The 17,725-nt window shown below is 38.0% G+C and overlaps 1 protein-coding gene across 1 annotated transcript in view; it reads right to left on the minus strand.

Moving 5' to 3' along the window:
- Nucleotides 1-5,337: 5,337 nt before the first annotated feature.
- Nucleotides 5,338-17,725, minus strand: part of SCARB2 (scavenger receptor class B member 2) — a 61,667-nt gene continuing 49,279 nt past the window's right edge. Inside the window, exons 7-12 of the mRNA XM_081303253.1 lie at nt 16,654-16,823; nt 14,333-14,451; nt 12,720-12,793; nt 11,177-11,228; nt 8,434-8,592; nt 5,338-7,898 (exon numbers count right to left, since the gene is read on the minus strand). Coding sequence (XP_081159379.1) covers nt 7,860-7,898; nt 8,434-8,592; nt 11,177-11,228; nt 12,720-12,793; nt 14,333-14,451; nt 16,654-16,823 — 613 coding nt within the window. The 3' untranslated portion in view covers nt 5,338-7,859. The remainder of the gene's footprint in view (nt 7,899-8,433; nt 8,593-11,176; nt 11,229-12,719; nt 12,794-14,332; nt 14,452-16,653; nt 16,824-17,725) is intronic.

The raw sequence follows: 17,725 nt of genomic DNA on the forward strand, positions 1-17,725 counted from the left end.
TGAACACGTGCTGGAGAGTACATGATGCTGACCCACTAAAAAGAGGGCCTGGGATCTGGGTAAGGCTCCCTGAGGAAGTGATGTTTGAACCCAGTCCTGAAAGCTGAGTTGGAGAAGCAGAGGCAGAAAGAGGAGGCATGTCGGAAGAACTGAAAGATAATTGTGTAGTGGCAACACGTTGTGTGTACCATGTGCCAGGCAGTCTGCTTATCATTTTACACTATTTTAATCCTTAACTGTCTAAGGAGACAGTTGACGATTATTCCTATTTTATGGTGGAAGTAACAGGTACCGGGGAGGTTGTACTCTTGACCCATAAACAGAAAGGTGAGCACTGAGAAGAATAGAATGGGCCCTGCTGAAGCCAGTGAGCCTTGTAACGGCTGACATCTGTGCCCCTATTAGCCCTCGCAATAACCTACAGAAGAGTCTGTTGTTAAGCCCTTTTGGATTGAGGTTGAGTTGCTAAGCAGATTACCCAAGCTACCCCAAATCACCTTGCTGGTAAGTTTTGGAGCCTAATTTTGAACTCAGGTTTCTTGACTCCAAAACCCAAATTTTTTTAAATTATAAAGATATTTAGACAGCACAAATTTGAAAGTAGAGAAAAGAGACAATATCTCAGAAAGGAAAAATAATAAAAGGTAATAACATGGCTTACTTGTGGAGAGTTCCCACATAATCCCAGTAATTATGATCTAGCCAAAATTATAACACAACTCCCTACTGGAAAGATGGGGGAAATAGAAAAAAAATATGGGGGTATAGGGAAAATGGTAGGAAAGAGCCGGTCTTCATCCTTCATAGATAGGAGTCTGGGTAATACTAAAATTTTCAATTTTAAAATAAATAAATAAACCTGAAAATATACAAAGCAGATGCTATCTAGAGTCAAGGGGCTAAATTTAAAAAGAGAGACTAAAAGAGGTACCACTGTGTGTGGGTTTTTTTTTTTTTTAATACCATACTTTGTAGAATTCTGTATGTGCTTGTATGGATAATTTTAATAAAAATAAAAACATAAAAGCCCATGTATCTATCAAAAACTTAACAAATGTCGATTGCTACTGCTAGGAATTTACCTTATAAATGACTTGGCAAAAAGGTTATTCAATATTGTATTACTTTAATGATAAATGGTTGGAAACAGGGATTTGGCTAAATCAATTTTTGACATTTTTTACAAAGGGGTATAATTCAACCATAGACTTTGAACAAAAAGAAAAGCTCTTTATGCATTAACAAGAAAGCTCTCAAAAGATAAATCTCACATACACACACAGGTACAAAACAATTCAGAACAACTATAGTATGCCACAATTTGGGTTTAAAAAAGAGAGAGCTAGAAAATATAAACACACATATTCAAAATATTCCTGGAAGATATACTTTTTCAAAAAAACAATATTGGTTGTATCTGGGATAATGAATTGGGTGGCTAGGAGATAGTAGTAAAGGAAGACTTTTCACTTTTTGAAAATGTAAAAAGGTTACTTATTTTAAAATTAATAATATTAATATGCTAACAGTCATTATTGCCAGATTCCTAGTGAAAGCCATGATATGCAGGTGAGGATGAAGACTGAAAAATGATTGGTTGATGCAATGTAAAGGGGAGGGAAAGTGTCTATCAGGAATCTCTGGTTTCTGACTTGAACAATAAGACAGATTGTGATGCCATTTCACATTTTGGAAAATGAGTTTTCTTACTGACTTGAGGACAAGGTGACTGGGGATATCCAACAGGTGTTTGGATTTGTGGGGTTGAGATGGAGCATAGAGATTCATGTGTACATTATAATTGAAAGCAGGGAAATAAATGCTATTATTAGGGAGAGAGTATGAAGGGAGGGAGGTTTCAATTGTGTACCTTTTGTTTTGTTTTGTTTTGTGGTGCTGGGATTGAACCCAGTGCTTTGTACATGCACATGCAAGGCAAGCACTCCACCAACTGATCTACATCCCCAGCCCTGTGCACCATTTTTAAGAAGAGAGCGGACACCCCTCAGGGGAGCCTAAGATAGAGTGTCCAAGTCCAGAACTGTTAAGGTCTGTAAACAAGTCAGGATGGCGCCTGGCATTTTGCCAGAGGGAGTGGTTTGTGAAGTAACTCCATTGAGCCATTAAATGTGGAGATTCCTTATTGGTTGACTGATGTATCTAGTTTATGTTAATTAAGATAAGCTATGTGGAATGTATAAATACCTCTGTTGTCCTACAATAAACGGCTCCTACTCCTGCTGTATCAATGTACACAAGTTGTATCAATGTACACAAGTTGTTCGTCACCCACCCCCCAGTTATTTTGCTGCAGCCGGACTGTGGCACAGAACATTGCCTATTTTTGTAAAATACAGCTTTATTGGAACACAGGCACATCTTTCACAATTGTTTATAGCTGCTTTCAGGCTGCAAACAGCAGAATTGATAAGTTATGGCAGAGCATAACTAATGCCAGCATGTGGCTGGCAAAACCAAAACTATTTTCTATCTGGTCCTTTGCAGAAAAAGTAATAATCCCAACCTAGACTTCTGCAGTGGCCCTTGTAGAGCAGTGAGCAGGACTGTCTGAGTGTGACCCAGGCAGTTCATTCTGGGTCACCTGGAATATGAATTAGCTGTGGCTGGAGTAACCCCCTTCTAGTAAGGAGCACCCAAACTCGGGTTCCCATGGAACCAATGCCATCTCCCCAGCAAGATTGTAACATTCTAGGGACAACTGGCATTCCCAAATAACAGTAAACCAATGGCAGTCCAAATCCAAACCACCTGTTGCTATGACTGCTTCTTCATGCTTCTCCTATTGGAAGGAGGATGAGCAGGGAGACACATTCTCCCTACAGAGACCACTGTGACCCTCAACTTACTTCCCCATGGGCTAGCAGGAGGATGGAGAGTCTGTACCTTCTTTTATTCTGACAGTCTTCACCTTATACATTTTAACTTCTCCCCCATAAAATCCATTCCTTAGCCCATGCTATGTGGCTTTGTGGAATTCACCAGGAAGGATGGCATATGACAGCTGAAAACAGAATACCTATCTTCCCTATCAGTGGGGACATCAAAAGGACCCACTTGGCACTACAGCCTTCTAGCATTTCTCTGCATTCATGTCCACTTTTCTAATTCATTCTTCACCTGAAGCTACAATGGGTCTTTCTAAACAAACCTGGTATCTCACTTACCTTCTCCTCACAATCCAGTTTAAAATACTTCAGTAACTTACCATTGGTCTTAAAATAAAATAAGCCAAAATACCAAAATCTTTATATAGCTCAATGTGACCCAACATGACATGGCCCCTCCTTTCTCCACAGCCTTAGCTTCCCATTCTGAACTCCAGCCAAACATCTCAAGTCACTTGGAGTAAATATGCTTCTTCCTGCTCTTGGGCACATTCATTCCTTCTGTCTGAGATGCTTTGCTTCGCATGAAACTTAGTTGAATTATTACATTTACCTGTATGATAGTTTGGTTACTATTTTTCCCACTAGACTATAAGGTTCATGTCTCTTTTTTGGTCATCAGTAGCCTAGTTTATGGTTTAGTACCTGGCATATAGTGGATGGCCAATAAAATTAGTTGAGCACATTTTTCGGTATAATGTAGAAAAGTCAGGCCTTAGTACCACATACTGTATGATTGTGTTTACATTAAATGTGTGGAAAAGGCAAATCTATAGAGACAGAAAGCAGCTTAGTGGTTACCAGGGACTGGGTAAAGGGAATGACTGTAAACTGGCATGAGAGATTTTATTGAGATGATGAAAATCTTCTAAAATTGTACAACTCAGTAAGTTTACTAAAGATCATTCAGTTGTATATTTAAAAAGGGCGAATTTTATGGTGTGTAAACTGTATGTCAAGGTGTTTAAAAGTTTAAAAATAGTTGAACAAGTGGAAGAATATAATTGCTGGAAGTGGAACTTTAATCTTGTGATACACGTACACATGTTTCTGGTTTTTGTGTTCTACACCTTTCACCTTATACCATACTGTCTTAATTATTGTTCCTGGGTATGTTTTAATACCTATTAGCCTTTTGAATATGTTTTCTGGATTTTTCTACTCCTTGATTTGAAATAATTAGGCTTGGTATGTTACAAAGTTCCATGTGTCTTTATATACCTTTGGTTAAGAAGATATAGATTTAGAGGATCCTTTCTGAAAGCCTTCCGGTTGGACCCCAAAACTGAAGGAGAAAAGACTAAAGGTATAACATTAGACCTTGCCTTCTCAGCCAAAGGGATTAAGCCCTAGGCTGGAGAAGTGGTGGATGAAGACTGGTTTCTGTGTTCTTCATGGGCCTGTAACAACCTCTAAGTGAAGTAGGGATGGAAGGAGCAGGAAAAGCCCAAAGCCGAAGAGGCGGAGCCAAGACTCCTGGGTTACTGAGGACCTCCCTTCTGTCCTCTGGTGGCATTTAGCTACTTTGAAAAATGGGGAGAAACTGTACAGAGTCTTACTATCTGGTACACAGTAGGTGCTTAACAATTACTGAAAGAACAAATAAATGGTGCGATGCTCAAAAAAAAAAAAGATGATGATATAGGTTCGAGGCATTCCCCTTGTGACACAAACCAACTGAAATTGGATTTGGGATTCCTAGGAAAGGCATATGCTAGGGACCACGTCTTGATGTATAGGGACATTTGTAACACAGAGCAAGGAACTGTATGACTGATCTGGATCTTCTCTGATTTGAGGAATAAGATGCAATATTGAGAAGGGAAAAATTTTGAAGATGATCTGAATTTTTGGACTAATGATAGGAATAATAATTCCTAATATTGGAATTATGGAATAATAAAAGTCCCGATGTCCCTAGAAACAGAAGCTTCAGAACCTCTCCAGTAGCTTTCTTATCCTCCTGAGCACTTCTGGGTGGATTTGTCTGCATTTTACTTGCGTGTTCCTAAAGGCAGATTTGAGATAAGGATATTAGTGCAGATAGATGATTTGAGAGGAAGCAGCAGCTCAGGCACAGGACCAGTGAGGCAGAATGAGGAAATGCTAATAGAAAGCAGCTCCCACTGTGCCCAGTCCTGGTTCAGGAGCCATCTTGAATAAGCATGGGCACTGCCCCTCTGTGGATTAGAACACTGATCAGCTCATTGTGCCTTCTTTGATTTAGGGTGGCTCTTGTATTATTAGCTCTCCCCACACTCCTTTGGGGCTTCCAAGGGCTCTGGAGAAACCCCTGAGGCAGAAAAGCAGAGTATGGGACCAATTGAGGGTAGCCTGAAGGGGTGTGCCTCAGGGCTGCATCTGTTAAGTTGTATTTTTTAAGAGAAACTCCATAGACAACTGGACATCAGATGACATATGATTCTCAGTGAACTTTTATATAAAGTTTTTTATTAGTGAAATATTTCATTGCATTAAGGGTAGAAATAAATCAGGCCAAGAATCGCATGAAATAAACCAACTGTATAAGATACATGAAGAACATTCTGACACAAGCAGTTTACTCCAGTAATAATGTCCAGAGGGCCAACTATGAGAATCATTTTTGGCAGAATTCATGTCTCAAACAATTTAAATTAAAAATTAGTCTCCCTTAAGTAAAAACCCCAATAGGGGTTAGTTGTGTAGTGCTTATTCCACTTGACCATTGGTGATCTTTCTAGAACATGATGAAATAAAGTCTAATGGGAAAAGCCGGGAGCTAAAAGTGGCAACGGCCATTTCCTGCCCTGTGCTCAACTCCCAGTTTTCCCTGCCTGCCATGCTGTGATTATGGCAATGTTGACAATCATAAAGCCTTTGGGGTCTTTCCAGGATGATGGCTGCAAGGGAATAAGCAAGAGGAATAGTTTGCTATTTTCAACCTAAAATCAAATAGGTATAATCATTCTTCTTAACCAACCTATAATTTTGACTATAGTTTATGGATTTGCCACAGACTTTTCAGAAGGAAAATATCAAATGTAGTTTTAAGTTGTCACTGTTAAGAATCATGGCACAAAAATATAATCAATGCATATTTGGTCTCCTTGCCTATATGAGATTTAGTCTAAATGTGTACATCATTTATAGTATTTAAAAGTCTTCTCACAGATGTTCATATCCTGAGAATAGAACCAATGAGTATATACTGGCCTATCCGTTTCATTAGTATGGATAAGTAGATACATGATGAACAAAATATGCCAATTATATAATTAAATATTGATAAATATTTAATGTAGGTATTTGACATTATTGAAGACCAAATATATTTGATATAAATTTTCATGTTTTGATGATTTGGGGTATCTAAGGTTTTTATGTTGATTTATAGAAACGTTTGAGTGTATAATGAATTGCCCCTTCAAGAAGAGAAACACATTACATATTGCTTTAGTCTATAGAGAAGAAAAATTTGGGCATGTAAATTAACGTGATTTATTACTTCCCTGTAGGGCTAAGAAACTATGTAAGTGAAATCCATGATTTTTTTTCTTCATTTGCTTACAGTGAAATTCAGTTTTAAACAAATATCAAAAAATCCCTTCAAATGATTCAGTTGTTAGGAAGTTCTATAGGCACTTTGCCAGATAACTGTATAGGCTTCTCAATTAAAAATGCATGGTGAACTTTGAGAATCAAAGAAAATACCCTTGAATCCTGAACACTGCGACTAATGATGATTCCCAATCTTCTGCCTTTGGTTACACTGAAAACCAAGAAGTATTTTGAAGAGACTTGTCTCTGCTTCTCACCCCAAGGGGACCTTTCTTTAAAGCACATTAGGTGTAGTACTTTACTCGTCATTCTGTCAGCAAAATGATTGTCGCAGGAAATGTAGGGCATTTTCTCTACTCAGTGAATGACAGTGAGCCACAAAACACTGGAAGAAACTGAATCTGAGGAAAGAATTTATAAAAAGTTTCAAGTTACCAAGAAGACTGCTGAAGAAGAAATGTCTTTCTGATCTAGACAGACTCCCTGAAATTTATGTGTAACTTAGGCTATGGATGGGTAGATTTTTTATATTCATAATTTTACCCAAAAAAATCACTCAGTAGTATTGAGTGGGGGATCACTGATTACATCCTCCCAGAAGCATCTTTCCACATCAAGATAATTTTGACTAAAAGTAAAGTTAACTATCTACAAATATCATAACTAGCATTTAGTTCTACTCTACATGAAATATCTGGAGCTATCCTCACCAAGCTTACTTATGCATTCTCTTTGTTAAAAAAAGTACAACTTAAAAATCCTTAGGAGCATATCACTATCCACTCATGGGTACCACCTCACCTGATCCCTTTCCTGCTTGATTCCCACACAGTATGAATGTAACCAGAAGACCATGTTATTTTCCTGGAGGAATTTGAACTGAAGACTAACATGAAATGCAATATGTAATGTTTTTAAGAGGAAATCAAATGCATTTGAATAATGTACTGGAAAAGGTTATCATTTTACCCTGTATTCGAAACTCTTATTTACTTTTGTTTGGGGAGTGAAGTGGAGGAATACAACATAAAGCAGTATATACGTATTTTGAGCACAAAATTTGGTGAATGAAACATATTGACAGGTAGTATTAACAAGAGATGCAGAGACATTATATCTACAACTGGTCACAAAATTCTGTAGCTACCCAACAACAAAAAATGACAAGAGTTTATTAAATACTTGCTAGACACATGAAAAAACAGTTTCAGAAACCATGTGATTTTCATGAAGCATAATGGTCAGCCATGTCAGTCTGCTCTTCACCTCTCGCCAACATGCTGTCATCACTTGCCAGCACTGTCTTCTCTCTCCTAACAGGCGAGGAGTCTACAAGGATGTGGAGTGTCCCCTCATCTGTTTCAGGACAGTTCACATGTTCCTTCACCAAGCTCAGGTGACGGTTAAATTCAGTTAGGTTCGTATGAGTGGTGCTCTTTCATCTGCTGTTCCCTGAGATACAGAAGAGAGACAGAAGGGAAGTCAGGTGTTCATGTCAGAAACTGCCCCATATGTGAAGAATTGGGGTTGGGGTGGTAGGTGGAGGAAGATGGAGGAAGACAGCCTAATAGTGTGATCAGTAAGTGTGGCCTGGGCTAACATAGAGAAGGGTGCTTCTCTGGTATAGGCGTGAAAGTGGTCAGAAAAGGCCTACTGGAGAAGGTTACATCTGAAGCTTAAGGGGCCCTTGAAGAAGCAGGCCAAGAGAAGAAATGTGAGTGGGATACATACAGGGATTCCAATCCCACCAAGAAAGCCGCATTCTATCCCCCTGCCTTACTCGACACACTCTTCTTTGACACACATGCCTTGCTTACCATTTGGTCCAACAGTAATGTAACCAGGAAATCATTGTGTTCCCACATAGAAAGCCCCCAGAATCCATCCTACTGAGCCAGCTAATGGCCCTTCAATGAAGCACAGTTGAGGAATCCTCTGGAAAGTTAACCAAGTAAGGGAGAAAGAAATTCATTTAATCAGTACTCACCTCCTCCATGGATCCCTGTCCTCGGCAAGCCAGCCAGGTGAAGACCAAACCAAAGAATACACCCAGTGCCATGATGATGTAGGGTATGTTGGTGATAATCAAAGTAGTGTTAATCACAGACTTTAGTCGACTAGCAGTCTCTTTATCAACGAGAACACTCTGCGAAGCAAGAACATAATATTCCCTTGATGACTATCAGGAGTAATGGTTTTCTTTCAAGTCACAGAACACAATTTGGTTTTGTCCTTTTGTTAGCAAGCCACATATACTGAAAATTGATTTATATATTAGAGTAACCAAAGGGGGAATTTATTCATGAATATCTTTTCTCCTGAAAACATATGTTACTCTTAACATAAATTATAAAAGAGTGAAAAAGAATTCAGAAATGCTGAGATAATGTATTTTGTATCAGATAATTTCTTCAAAATCTAGCTCAGCATTGCTTCCTTCCAGAAGTTACCTCTGGCCACCTCAGACCTGACAAAAGGCCTGTTCTCTAGACTTCCTCCTCACCCTATGGAACCTCCATTTGTTGTTTCTGCATTCCCCATCATAACTGTGGTTTACCTGTTTATCTCCCAGTGACTGTAGGGTCAGTGAATGTAAGACATCTCAGTCACCTCTGCATTGGATATAGCACCCAGCACAAAGAAAGTGACCAGTTAATCCTGGTTGACTCCATGGATGAATGAAACACTCCAAAAATGGTGCATGGAAAGTGTCATTTCTCTCTTGATTCATCTATAGTAATCAGGACCAGATGTCTTAACAGAAAGTGTTCAGGTAAGTTGTAGGGCTAACCAGAATTCCAGAGTGTTTTCAGCATGCAGTGCAGAGGAATTCTCATCTAGTGTCATGGATGAGGTATCTAAAGACCATAATCCCATAAAAACTAAAGGCAACAATTCTGATTTAATTTGCATTGGAGTGAGTCACAAGATGGAATGGCGATTCTTTCAAAAACTGGCCAATACCCCTAAGGGTCAGAATTTCCTTATTGGTAAAAAGATGTTGGGGCAGGAATATCCAAGGTCATTTCCAGGTCTAATATTTCATTTTTCTAGAGAAGAGAAAAACGGAACTTCTAGGAGACAGCAAAAGCAAAAGCTTTTACTCAATGTTTTGGGATTAAATCAGGTATTTAACAAAAAAGCAAAGCAAAAGCTAGGGGGAGAGCACTTCAAAAATGCCACTCTTCTGAACTCAAACTGGCAGGAAATCATCTGTCTGTACTGTCAAAAAGTTCTATGTTTGTGTCCTTCCCCACAAACAATGACAATGACAATTCCTGGAGCAATCTCAACCAGGTCCTCTAAACTGGCAAATACTGCCTGAATTTTTCCTATTTTTATTGTTCTAAGACAATAAGGCTTGTCTTAGAACTGTAATCATAATTTATAAACATGACCACCAACATAATGCTAAATGAAGAAATAAAAGATGCAAACCTGCATCTATGGTATTATTTCAATAACTCATAATATCAAAACTAGAAAAATACTTGGAGGCAACAAACATCTGAAGATGTCAACTGTCCTCCTCAAGGACTGAAAGGCTTATCAGTGCTTAACTTTATACACTTTTTTTTTTTTGGTCATTTCCCAACAGTTCTACAAAGGGCACAGGTTTTACTAAATAGAAAACATTAATCTTTGTTTAGTTGTCTCTGGAAAAAATTTTTAGAAAACACTGAGAAATAAAAACGATACCTTAAATGGGCATTAGATTTTGTGAATAGTGATTTAAAAAATTCTTTTCCTTACTAATTTCATTAAATTTTCTATGAATAACAAGTATTTTAAGGAAATGGAGAGAAATAATAAAAACTTTAAAATGCAACTGTTAATAATAGAAGTTTACCAATCAATAATTTATTATTATTTTCTTTTTTATTATTATTTTTTGCACTACAATTCTTAATACACCTTTATACCACAATTTATCATATCTCTGATTGTATATAAGGTATGTTGATACCAAATTCACATCTTCATACATGTATTTTGTATAATGATGAGCGTCTCCTTCCACCATCCATGCTCAATAATTTATTTAAGGAGAAAAACTTACATGTTTTCCCCTTCAAAACTAGATGAAAGAGGGGAAATGAAGACATATAATCACAGTAAATCAGATACGTGATTTTAAAGAGAGTTATCACAGGGATCTTAAACTGACAGGGTTTCAAAGAAGGAGGCAGAGACTTAAGACATATACATGAGCTCTGGCTATTTTGCTTCAGCAGAGCTGAACAATGCCTCATTTCACTTCTGCATTTTGTTTCTCACATAACCAGTTCCAGAAGGGAGTTTTACCCAACTAATGTTCCTGAGAAGGAAAAATTCTGTCATTTCTCCGAAACTCCCAGACACAGGCATTGCCATGTAAACATTTTTAAGAGAAATTTTCCGAGGACAAACAGTTTTAAAATCATCTTTCCTCCAGCATGGTGGCACGTGTCTGTAATCCTACCCACTCCAGAGGAAGGAGGATCACAAGTTCAATGCCAGTCTGGAGAATTTAATAAGCCTCTCTCTCAAAATACAAAAAAAAAGGGCTGGGGGTATAGCTCAGTGATAAAGCACTTGCCTAGCATGTGCTATTCCCAGAACCCGCTCCTCTACAAGTATCTTTCCCCACTTTTTCATATCTTAAATTATTCAGAGCTACAATATAATGGAAGTTTTCCAAGATTAGACAGTTAAAACATACCTGTGGCTCCCTCCCTCTCAAAACTTACCTCATTGAGATACATCACTGGGAAAACCATGGTTCTAATGTCTCCTGTTTCACTACAAAGACAAATGATGACATTATTTAATAGTTTTCCTCATCACCATAGTACCTTCACCTGGAGAACATGTTTATATGAAAATTTCAGTACATGTTTTTCATTAAATTACTGGAATTTACAGCAGACTTCTTAGTTATGTTTGCAAACATATCAATCATAAGTTATATTTCAGTGTGTCAGTCTAGCAACTCCAAGGGTTGCACTTAGATTATCATTTTGTTATTATTATATTATCATCATCATTTTATCAAAACACAAATCACTGAAATTAAACTCATCAAAATGATCACTGTTCTTCCTAGAATCATCACAAGAAGACTATACCAGATAGAACAATGCCACTTTTCCTCAGAAAGTTTTGTAACTAGGCCACTTAAGTACTAACTTTGAAACAAGAATCAACTAAATGTTTTTCATGTGCCAGCTTTGTGATGGGTGTTTTGAGAACATTATTTGATTCAATTTTTGATGGCAGTCACATGCAGAAGGCATTAATAAAGATTTACAGCTAAGAAAATTACAGCTCAGAGAAGATAATTTGCTGAGAATTGCCAAGAGCAGGTGGTGGAGCCAGAATTGTATTCCAGATTTTAGCTACTAAATTATATTGCCTCTTTAATACATATATGCAGGGTTTTTTTTGTTTGTTGGTTTGTTTTTTGAGACAAAGTCTCACTATGTTGCTCACACTGGTCTTGAACTTTTGAGCTCAAGCAATCTTCTTACTTTTCCTGCTTTAGCCTCCCAACTACTGGGGACTAAGGTACACTCCATCATACTTGATTGAGAAAGCATATTCTTACAAACCCCATTTGCTTCTTATAAAGAACCATGGCATTAAGATTAAATCTGGTGAATTCAATGGGGAAACAAAGCAAGATGATAGATAAATAGAATAAGACAGTATTTATAGTTTTGCATCCTGTTTTTCATTCAACATTTTATCATAAGCATTTTCGCATAGCTAAAAAAAGTCCCATTGAAAGTTTGGGCAGGAGGTTATACTTAAGAATTCTATCTAAGGAGTGGTTTAAAGGTGGAAAATGGGAGGAAAAGCCTGGACTCAAGAAACTCTTTTAACTGTCCAAATGAGACTTTTGGCTGGCCCCAGATGGGAGCAGAAACAGGGGAGGGATGGCAACCAGAGTCATAGTGTATGATGGGAAAGGCTCGATGGAGTAGGTTAAAGCAGGTTGTATGCACAAGTCTTACTAGCTGTGTGAGCTTCAGCAAGTTTCTTAAATTCTCTGTGCCTTGGTTTCCTCATCTGTAAAATGAGGATAATACAAAGCTGTAAACTAAGGACTTAGAACATCTACAGAAATCATTTGATTAAACAAAACAAGTAAATTCTAAGACCTTGGCACCCATGAAAATGCTGATCATTTCCCCTCCCTGAAGAATGGGGTGAGCAATTAGACACTGCCCCACCTGAAAGTCAAGGTAGCAAAACTAGTTTCTTGCTTCTGTAGAAAAAAGCAAAACTTACATAAAGTCATCTAATTTTTTGACATAAATGTTGATTTGGAACCTCTTGGCTGCTCTTAGGATAATTCCAGTCAACTGCAAATCAGAAGTGAGAAGAAAACATTAGGATTTATTATATCACAAACATGATATTTTCAATCAAGCAGCCTTTCTATGAGGCTCTGATAAACAGGCGGCTATTACCATGTTTAATGGGCAGAGTAACACAAGGGAAAACTGAACAAGAATTATCGTGTCAGGTAGACCAATGCTTTCATATGAATGTGAATCCTTGGGAATTCTATAAAAATTCTGATTCAGTAAGTCTGGAGTAGGGCCTGAGACTGGGCATTTCTAAAAAGCTCCCAGGATACTGCCACTTTGCATGGCAAAACCTGAGAGGATCCCAGCAGGAAGGACAGCCCCAGATCCCCTGTCAGGGCTGGACAATTGTCCAGAGCTAAGAGGAGGACGGTGGTCCCATCTAGGGAATGGCATCCAAGTCTAGGCCTACATCACAGAGCCCAGGAAGAGTAACTACATCAGTTGTCTTCCCCAGGGCAGCTCCATCTTTGCACTAATAGAACCATGTCCACCCCTTGGCAACAAGCACTGCACTCCGTTGGCTGATGAGAACTGATTGGTGGCTAAGAGAGAAGGAAGAGAGTCACACCTGATCTCATTCAACGAAGGGTAAGATCACTGGTTCTCAGATACCGATGTGATGAGTGTAGCTGAGAGTGAAATGCCCATGAAATGTGGTACTAAAAGAATATTGTTGCGGGGCTGGGGATATGGCTCAAGCTGTAGCACGCTCGCCTGGCACGTGCGGGGCACTGGGTTTGATCCTCAGCACCACATAAAAATAAAATAAAGATGTTATGTCCACTGAAAAACTAAAAAATAAATATTTAAAAAAGAATATTGTTGCTTTTCTTTATTATCCCATAATGTTCAAAGTTCCAAGATAAAGTTATCTGACCTAATTTAGCCTCTACAGTGAGAGACTCTCACATTGTGAAATGATATTCCTATCATTTCAACATGGTTTTAGTTTTTCTCCTCTGTGAATACAGGATCAAAAATGCATAAATAGATCTGATGTTTTAAAAATTAATAATATCATATAATAAACTCTCAAACGTACCATAGAAAGAAGTTTACCAAAAGTGACTGAAGCTAATATACATATTTAAATTTCAGCCAAAATGTTCCTGACAGTGAGCAAGCAGAAAGATGTCTTTAACCTTACTGATTTGTGTCCCAATGGGAAAAACATATATATGCTCAGGTCCAGGGTTGGCAACAGAGGACTAACAAGGTTAGTTACATGGATCCAATCTCAGGTGTTTCCAATAGCTGAATTTTCATTGCTGCTTCCTCCATCCCTCCTTCCTTTTTTTTTTTTTCAAGTAAGTTTGAAGGTGTTTCTGCATATTAGATCCTCAGACTCAGCCCTCTAAGGACAGGGCTGTAAGACCATCCCTCAACCTGCACTGATCTACCTTTTCTTCCCCACTTGAAGGAATACACATATGTAAAAAAGTGTGTTTCTTAAGATGCTCAGGACTAAGTGAACACTGCATATACAGAATAAAAAACATACTCTTTTACCAAGAAGAAGTGTGTACTCACAGGATTAATGTCCACAAATGTCTCATGATCTTCCTTATTTGGATGCATGCCATGTATGGCAGAAACAAACTTCTCATCTGCCTGGTAAAAGTGTGGGAAAGACATAATAATGGGTGCACCTGCATTTTAATGGAAACAGAAATGAATGAAGGTGGTTATTAAATTTTTAAAATATAAAATGTATATAAAGTTACTGAATACAAACTACTAAAGTAAAAAGAAAAGCCATACATAAACTTGAAGACAGTGGACAAACTAAAATACTTTTCTGTACCTCCTAATTCAAGACTTATGCATCATTTTCTGCCATCTCATATACCCCACATTATTTTATTGCACATTATATATACAGAAGTCCTTGCTAAATTATTTATTCTTCAACAAATATTTATTGAACCTATAAAGTGCAAACTTTATGTACATTAAGTAATACTCCTAGTAGTTCTATGAAATTAGAATTAATATATCCTTGTTTTGCATTTGTAGAAGCTGAGGTTCACAGAAGTTACAAAATTTGCCCAGGGGGCTGGGTGTGGTGGCACACACCTGTAACCCCAAAGGCTGAGTCAGGAGGATCGTGAGTTCAAACCCAGCCTAGCAATGGGGAGGCGCTAAGCAAGTCAGTGAGACCCTGTCTCTTAATAAAAAACAACAAATAGGACTGGGCATGTGGCTCAATGGTGGAGTACCCCTAAATTTAATCCTCAGTACCAGAAAAGAAAAAGAAAGAAATTTTCCCAGGATATGTAGCTCTCAGATTAGGAAGGCATAATTCTAATTGAATGAGGACATCCCACCTCTAAGTACCCATTTCAATTGCAATTCTTTGGGCTGGCAGTCTGGCTCAGTGAGAGAGTGCTTTCCTAGTAAGTATCTTGTTCTGGGTTCAATGCCCACCACAAAGGGGAAAAATTCTCTACCAGTGAATAGAAATGTATTTTTTCCTTGTTTCTGCTTTTTTTTAAATTTATTTTTTATTATTTACCAAAGATAAACTTTGTGCTCCTGGATATGTTGATGCAAGAATTTTTAAAGAGTTTGCCTGGCATAATGAATCCTACTATTATATATAATTATAATGCACCAATTAAAGAATTAAAAAAGAGAGTTTGCCTGGTTGTGCTGTATGTCTGTTAACCAGATCAAGGTTTGCCCATATGAAGACGGTTTTTTTTCTTTCTTACTCATTTTAAGAACTGAACAGAGAAATAATTATTAAAGGAAATCTATTCCAGATCTGGATACTGAAAAGAAGATATTGCTGCCAGGAAAATATGGTTTTGGAGGAACGAGCTTATTGGCAAGTAATTTAAATCCGTTTATAAACATACCAGCCCATGGCTCCAGGTACACATCATCTCTCACGTGCATAGCAGTTTGCACTTTACTGCTAAACAGTTCCACACAGCCCCAATTTTCTTCTCTCTGACCTACGATGACCTTTGAAATGTCTCTTGAGGGTTTAATAAGAGCCAGACACTGTCTACAATTATAAAAAGAGGATTCTGAACATCTATTTAGTAAGTTATTATAGATAATTCAACATATGACTGTTAAAACTAATCTTCAAGAAGAAGATGAGACTGGGGTTGTGGCTCAGCGGTAGAGCGCTTGCCTAGCATGTGCGAGGCCTCGGGTTTGATCCTCAGCACCACAATAAATAAATAAATAAATAAATAAATAAATAAATAAATAAATAAATAAATAAATGTATTGTGTACGACTACAACTAAAAAATAAATATTTTAAAAAAAGTTTAAAAAAAGAAGAAGATAGCTCTGTCAGCCATATCACTGATAATTCTGCCTCATTCAGTATTATCAGTGGTACAGATAAAAGGAGATAAAGGAGCAGACAGCAAGAGACAATGGGAAATCTGTGGTCAGGGTTCAAAACTGATTCTACCTCAAAATCATTATGAATCTTTGCCAAGATATGTTCTTCCTGGAAATCAGATTGTCCAGCTTTTCCTTTAGCATTGTGTGAAACATAAAACCAGTTCATTGCTTTGTATGTATTAACTACATGTAAATATGCAAAGCCATTAGAATAGCAGCACATGCAGTAGAAAATGCTCAGTAAATATAAGGTATTATTACAATTAAGACTTCTAAACTACTGCTCAGAAAACAAAAACATGGCATTCTAAAACAACATCACACACATTTTTTGGTTTTTGTCATTCAATAGCCATGCTACAAAACATTATTCTGGAAAGGTCAGAATCATTCTTTCTGTTGGGCTGGCGTCATGTTCTTGGTTGCACTCCCCATCTTTCTGTACCCTAGACCACCACGATCCAAGTCTCTCTGAGTTCTTACCATTTTTGCAGATGCTGACATTCAACACTCCTGACCCCAAGCACTTTCCTTCAGGTAGACAGAAGCCGGCATTGTCTGAGGTATTGGCTAATATTTCTTCAGGCACCTTATACCGGAAGGCGGGCAGTCCCTGTACACTCTCAAAGTCACTGAAAGTTATGTACACTGACCTGTTAGGGTGTAAGAATAAAAAGTCAGTGTGGGCTCTAGTCAGCATGATCTGCCCAGAATGGGTAAGTGAGCAATAGTTCTCAGGGACTACACAGCCCAAAGCTAAAGGTAAGTGGAAAATAAAGATGCAAAAGAATGATTGAAAGGTGTTCGGCCAACTCACTGTGAAATAAAGTAGGTCGATTGTAATGAAAGATGTTGAAGAGGTGGCAATATGGTAATATCCAAAGAGGCCATGGCAAACAGAATGTGGGGTAAAAAATTAAAAAGATAACATAAGCAGAGTGTGGTAGCACACACCTGCAGTCCAACCTCTTGGGAGGCTGAGGCAGCAGAGAGAGACCCCATGTCAAAAAGAAGAAGAGACGGAGGAAAAGAAGGAAGACATCTGGAATGGAGACATTCCAAATAAAATAAATAAAAGAGTCCTCTAGACCAGCATGGACAGATGCCAGTGTGGTGACCCCAAGCAGAGAAGGTGGCACCAAGTGTAAGACCCAAGCAAAGCACAAGGGGAAAATGCAGCCAAAGACTTGGCCAGGTAGAGTCTTAGGAACTTGAAAAGTGCCACATCAGGCAGATATTTGATTTCAGAACATAGAGTCTTGAACCATATAATGACATTTCAGTGTGTGATGGACCACATATGGGACAGTGGTCCCATAGGGTACTGCCTAGTGACATCAGTGCCCTATGAGTTTGTGAGTATATTTTATGATGTTCACACAATGATGAAATCACCTAATGACATGTTTTTCTGAACATATTCCTGTCATTAAATGATGCATGACTGCACTTTGATACCCATTTCCCCAAATAAAGAGTTTCCATGTTTTGTCCCAATCATTCATTTAAACAGAGTTCAATATTATCTGCCTTCCTAAATGTTTCAAATGCAGTT

The sequence above is a fragment of the Spermophilus citellus genome (genome assembly GCF_964194105.1).
Source record: "Spermophilus citellus genome assembly, chromosome: 8".
NCBI lineage: Eukaryota > Metazoa > Chordata > Mammalia > Rodentia > Sciuridae > Spermophilus > Spermophilus citellus.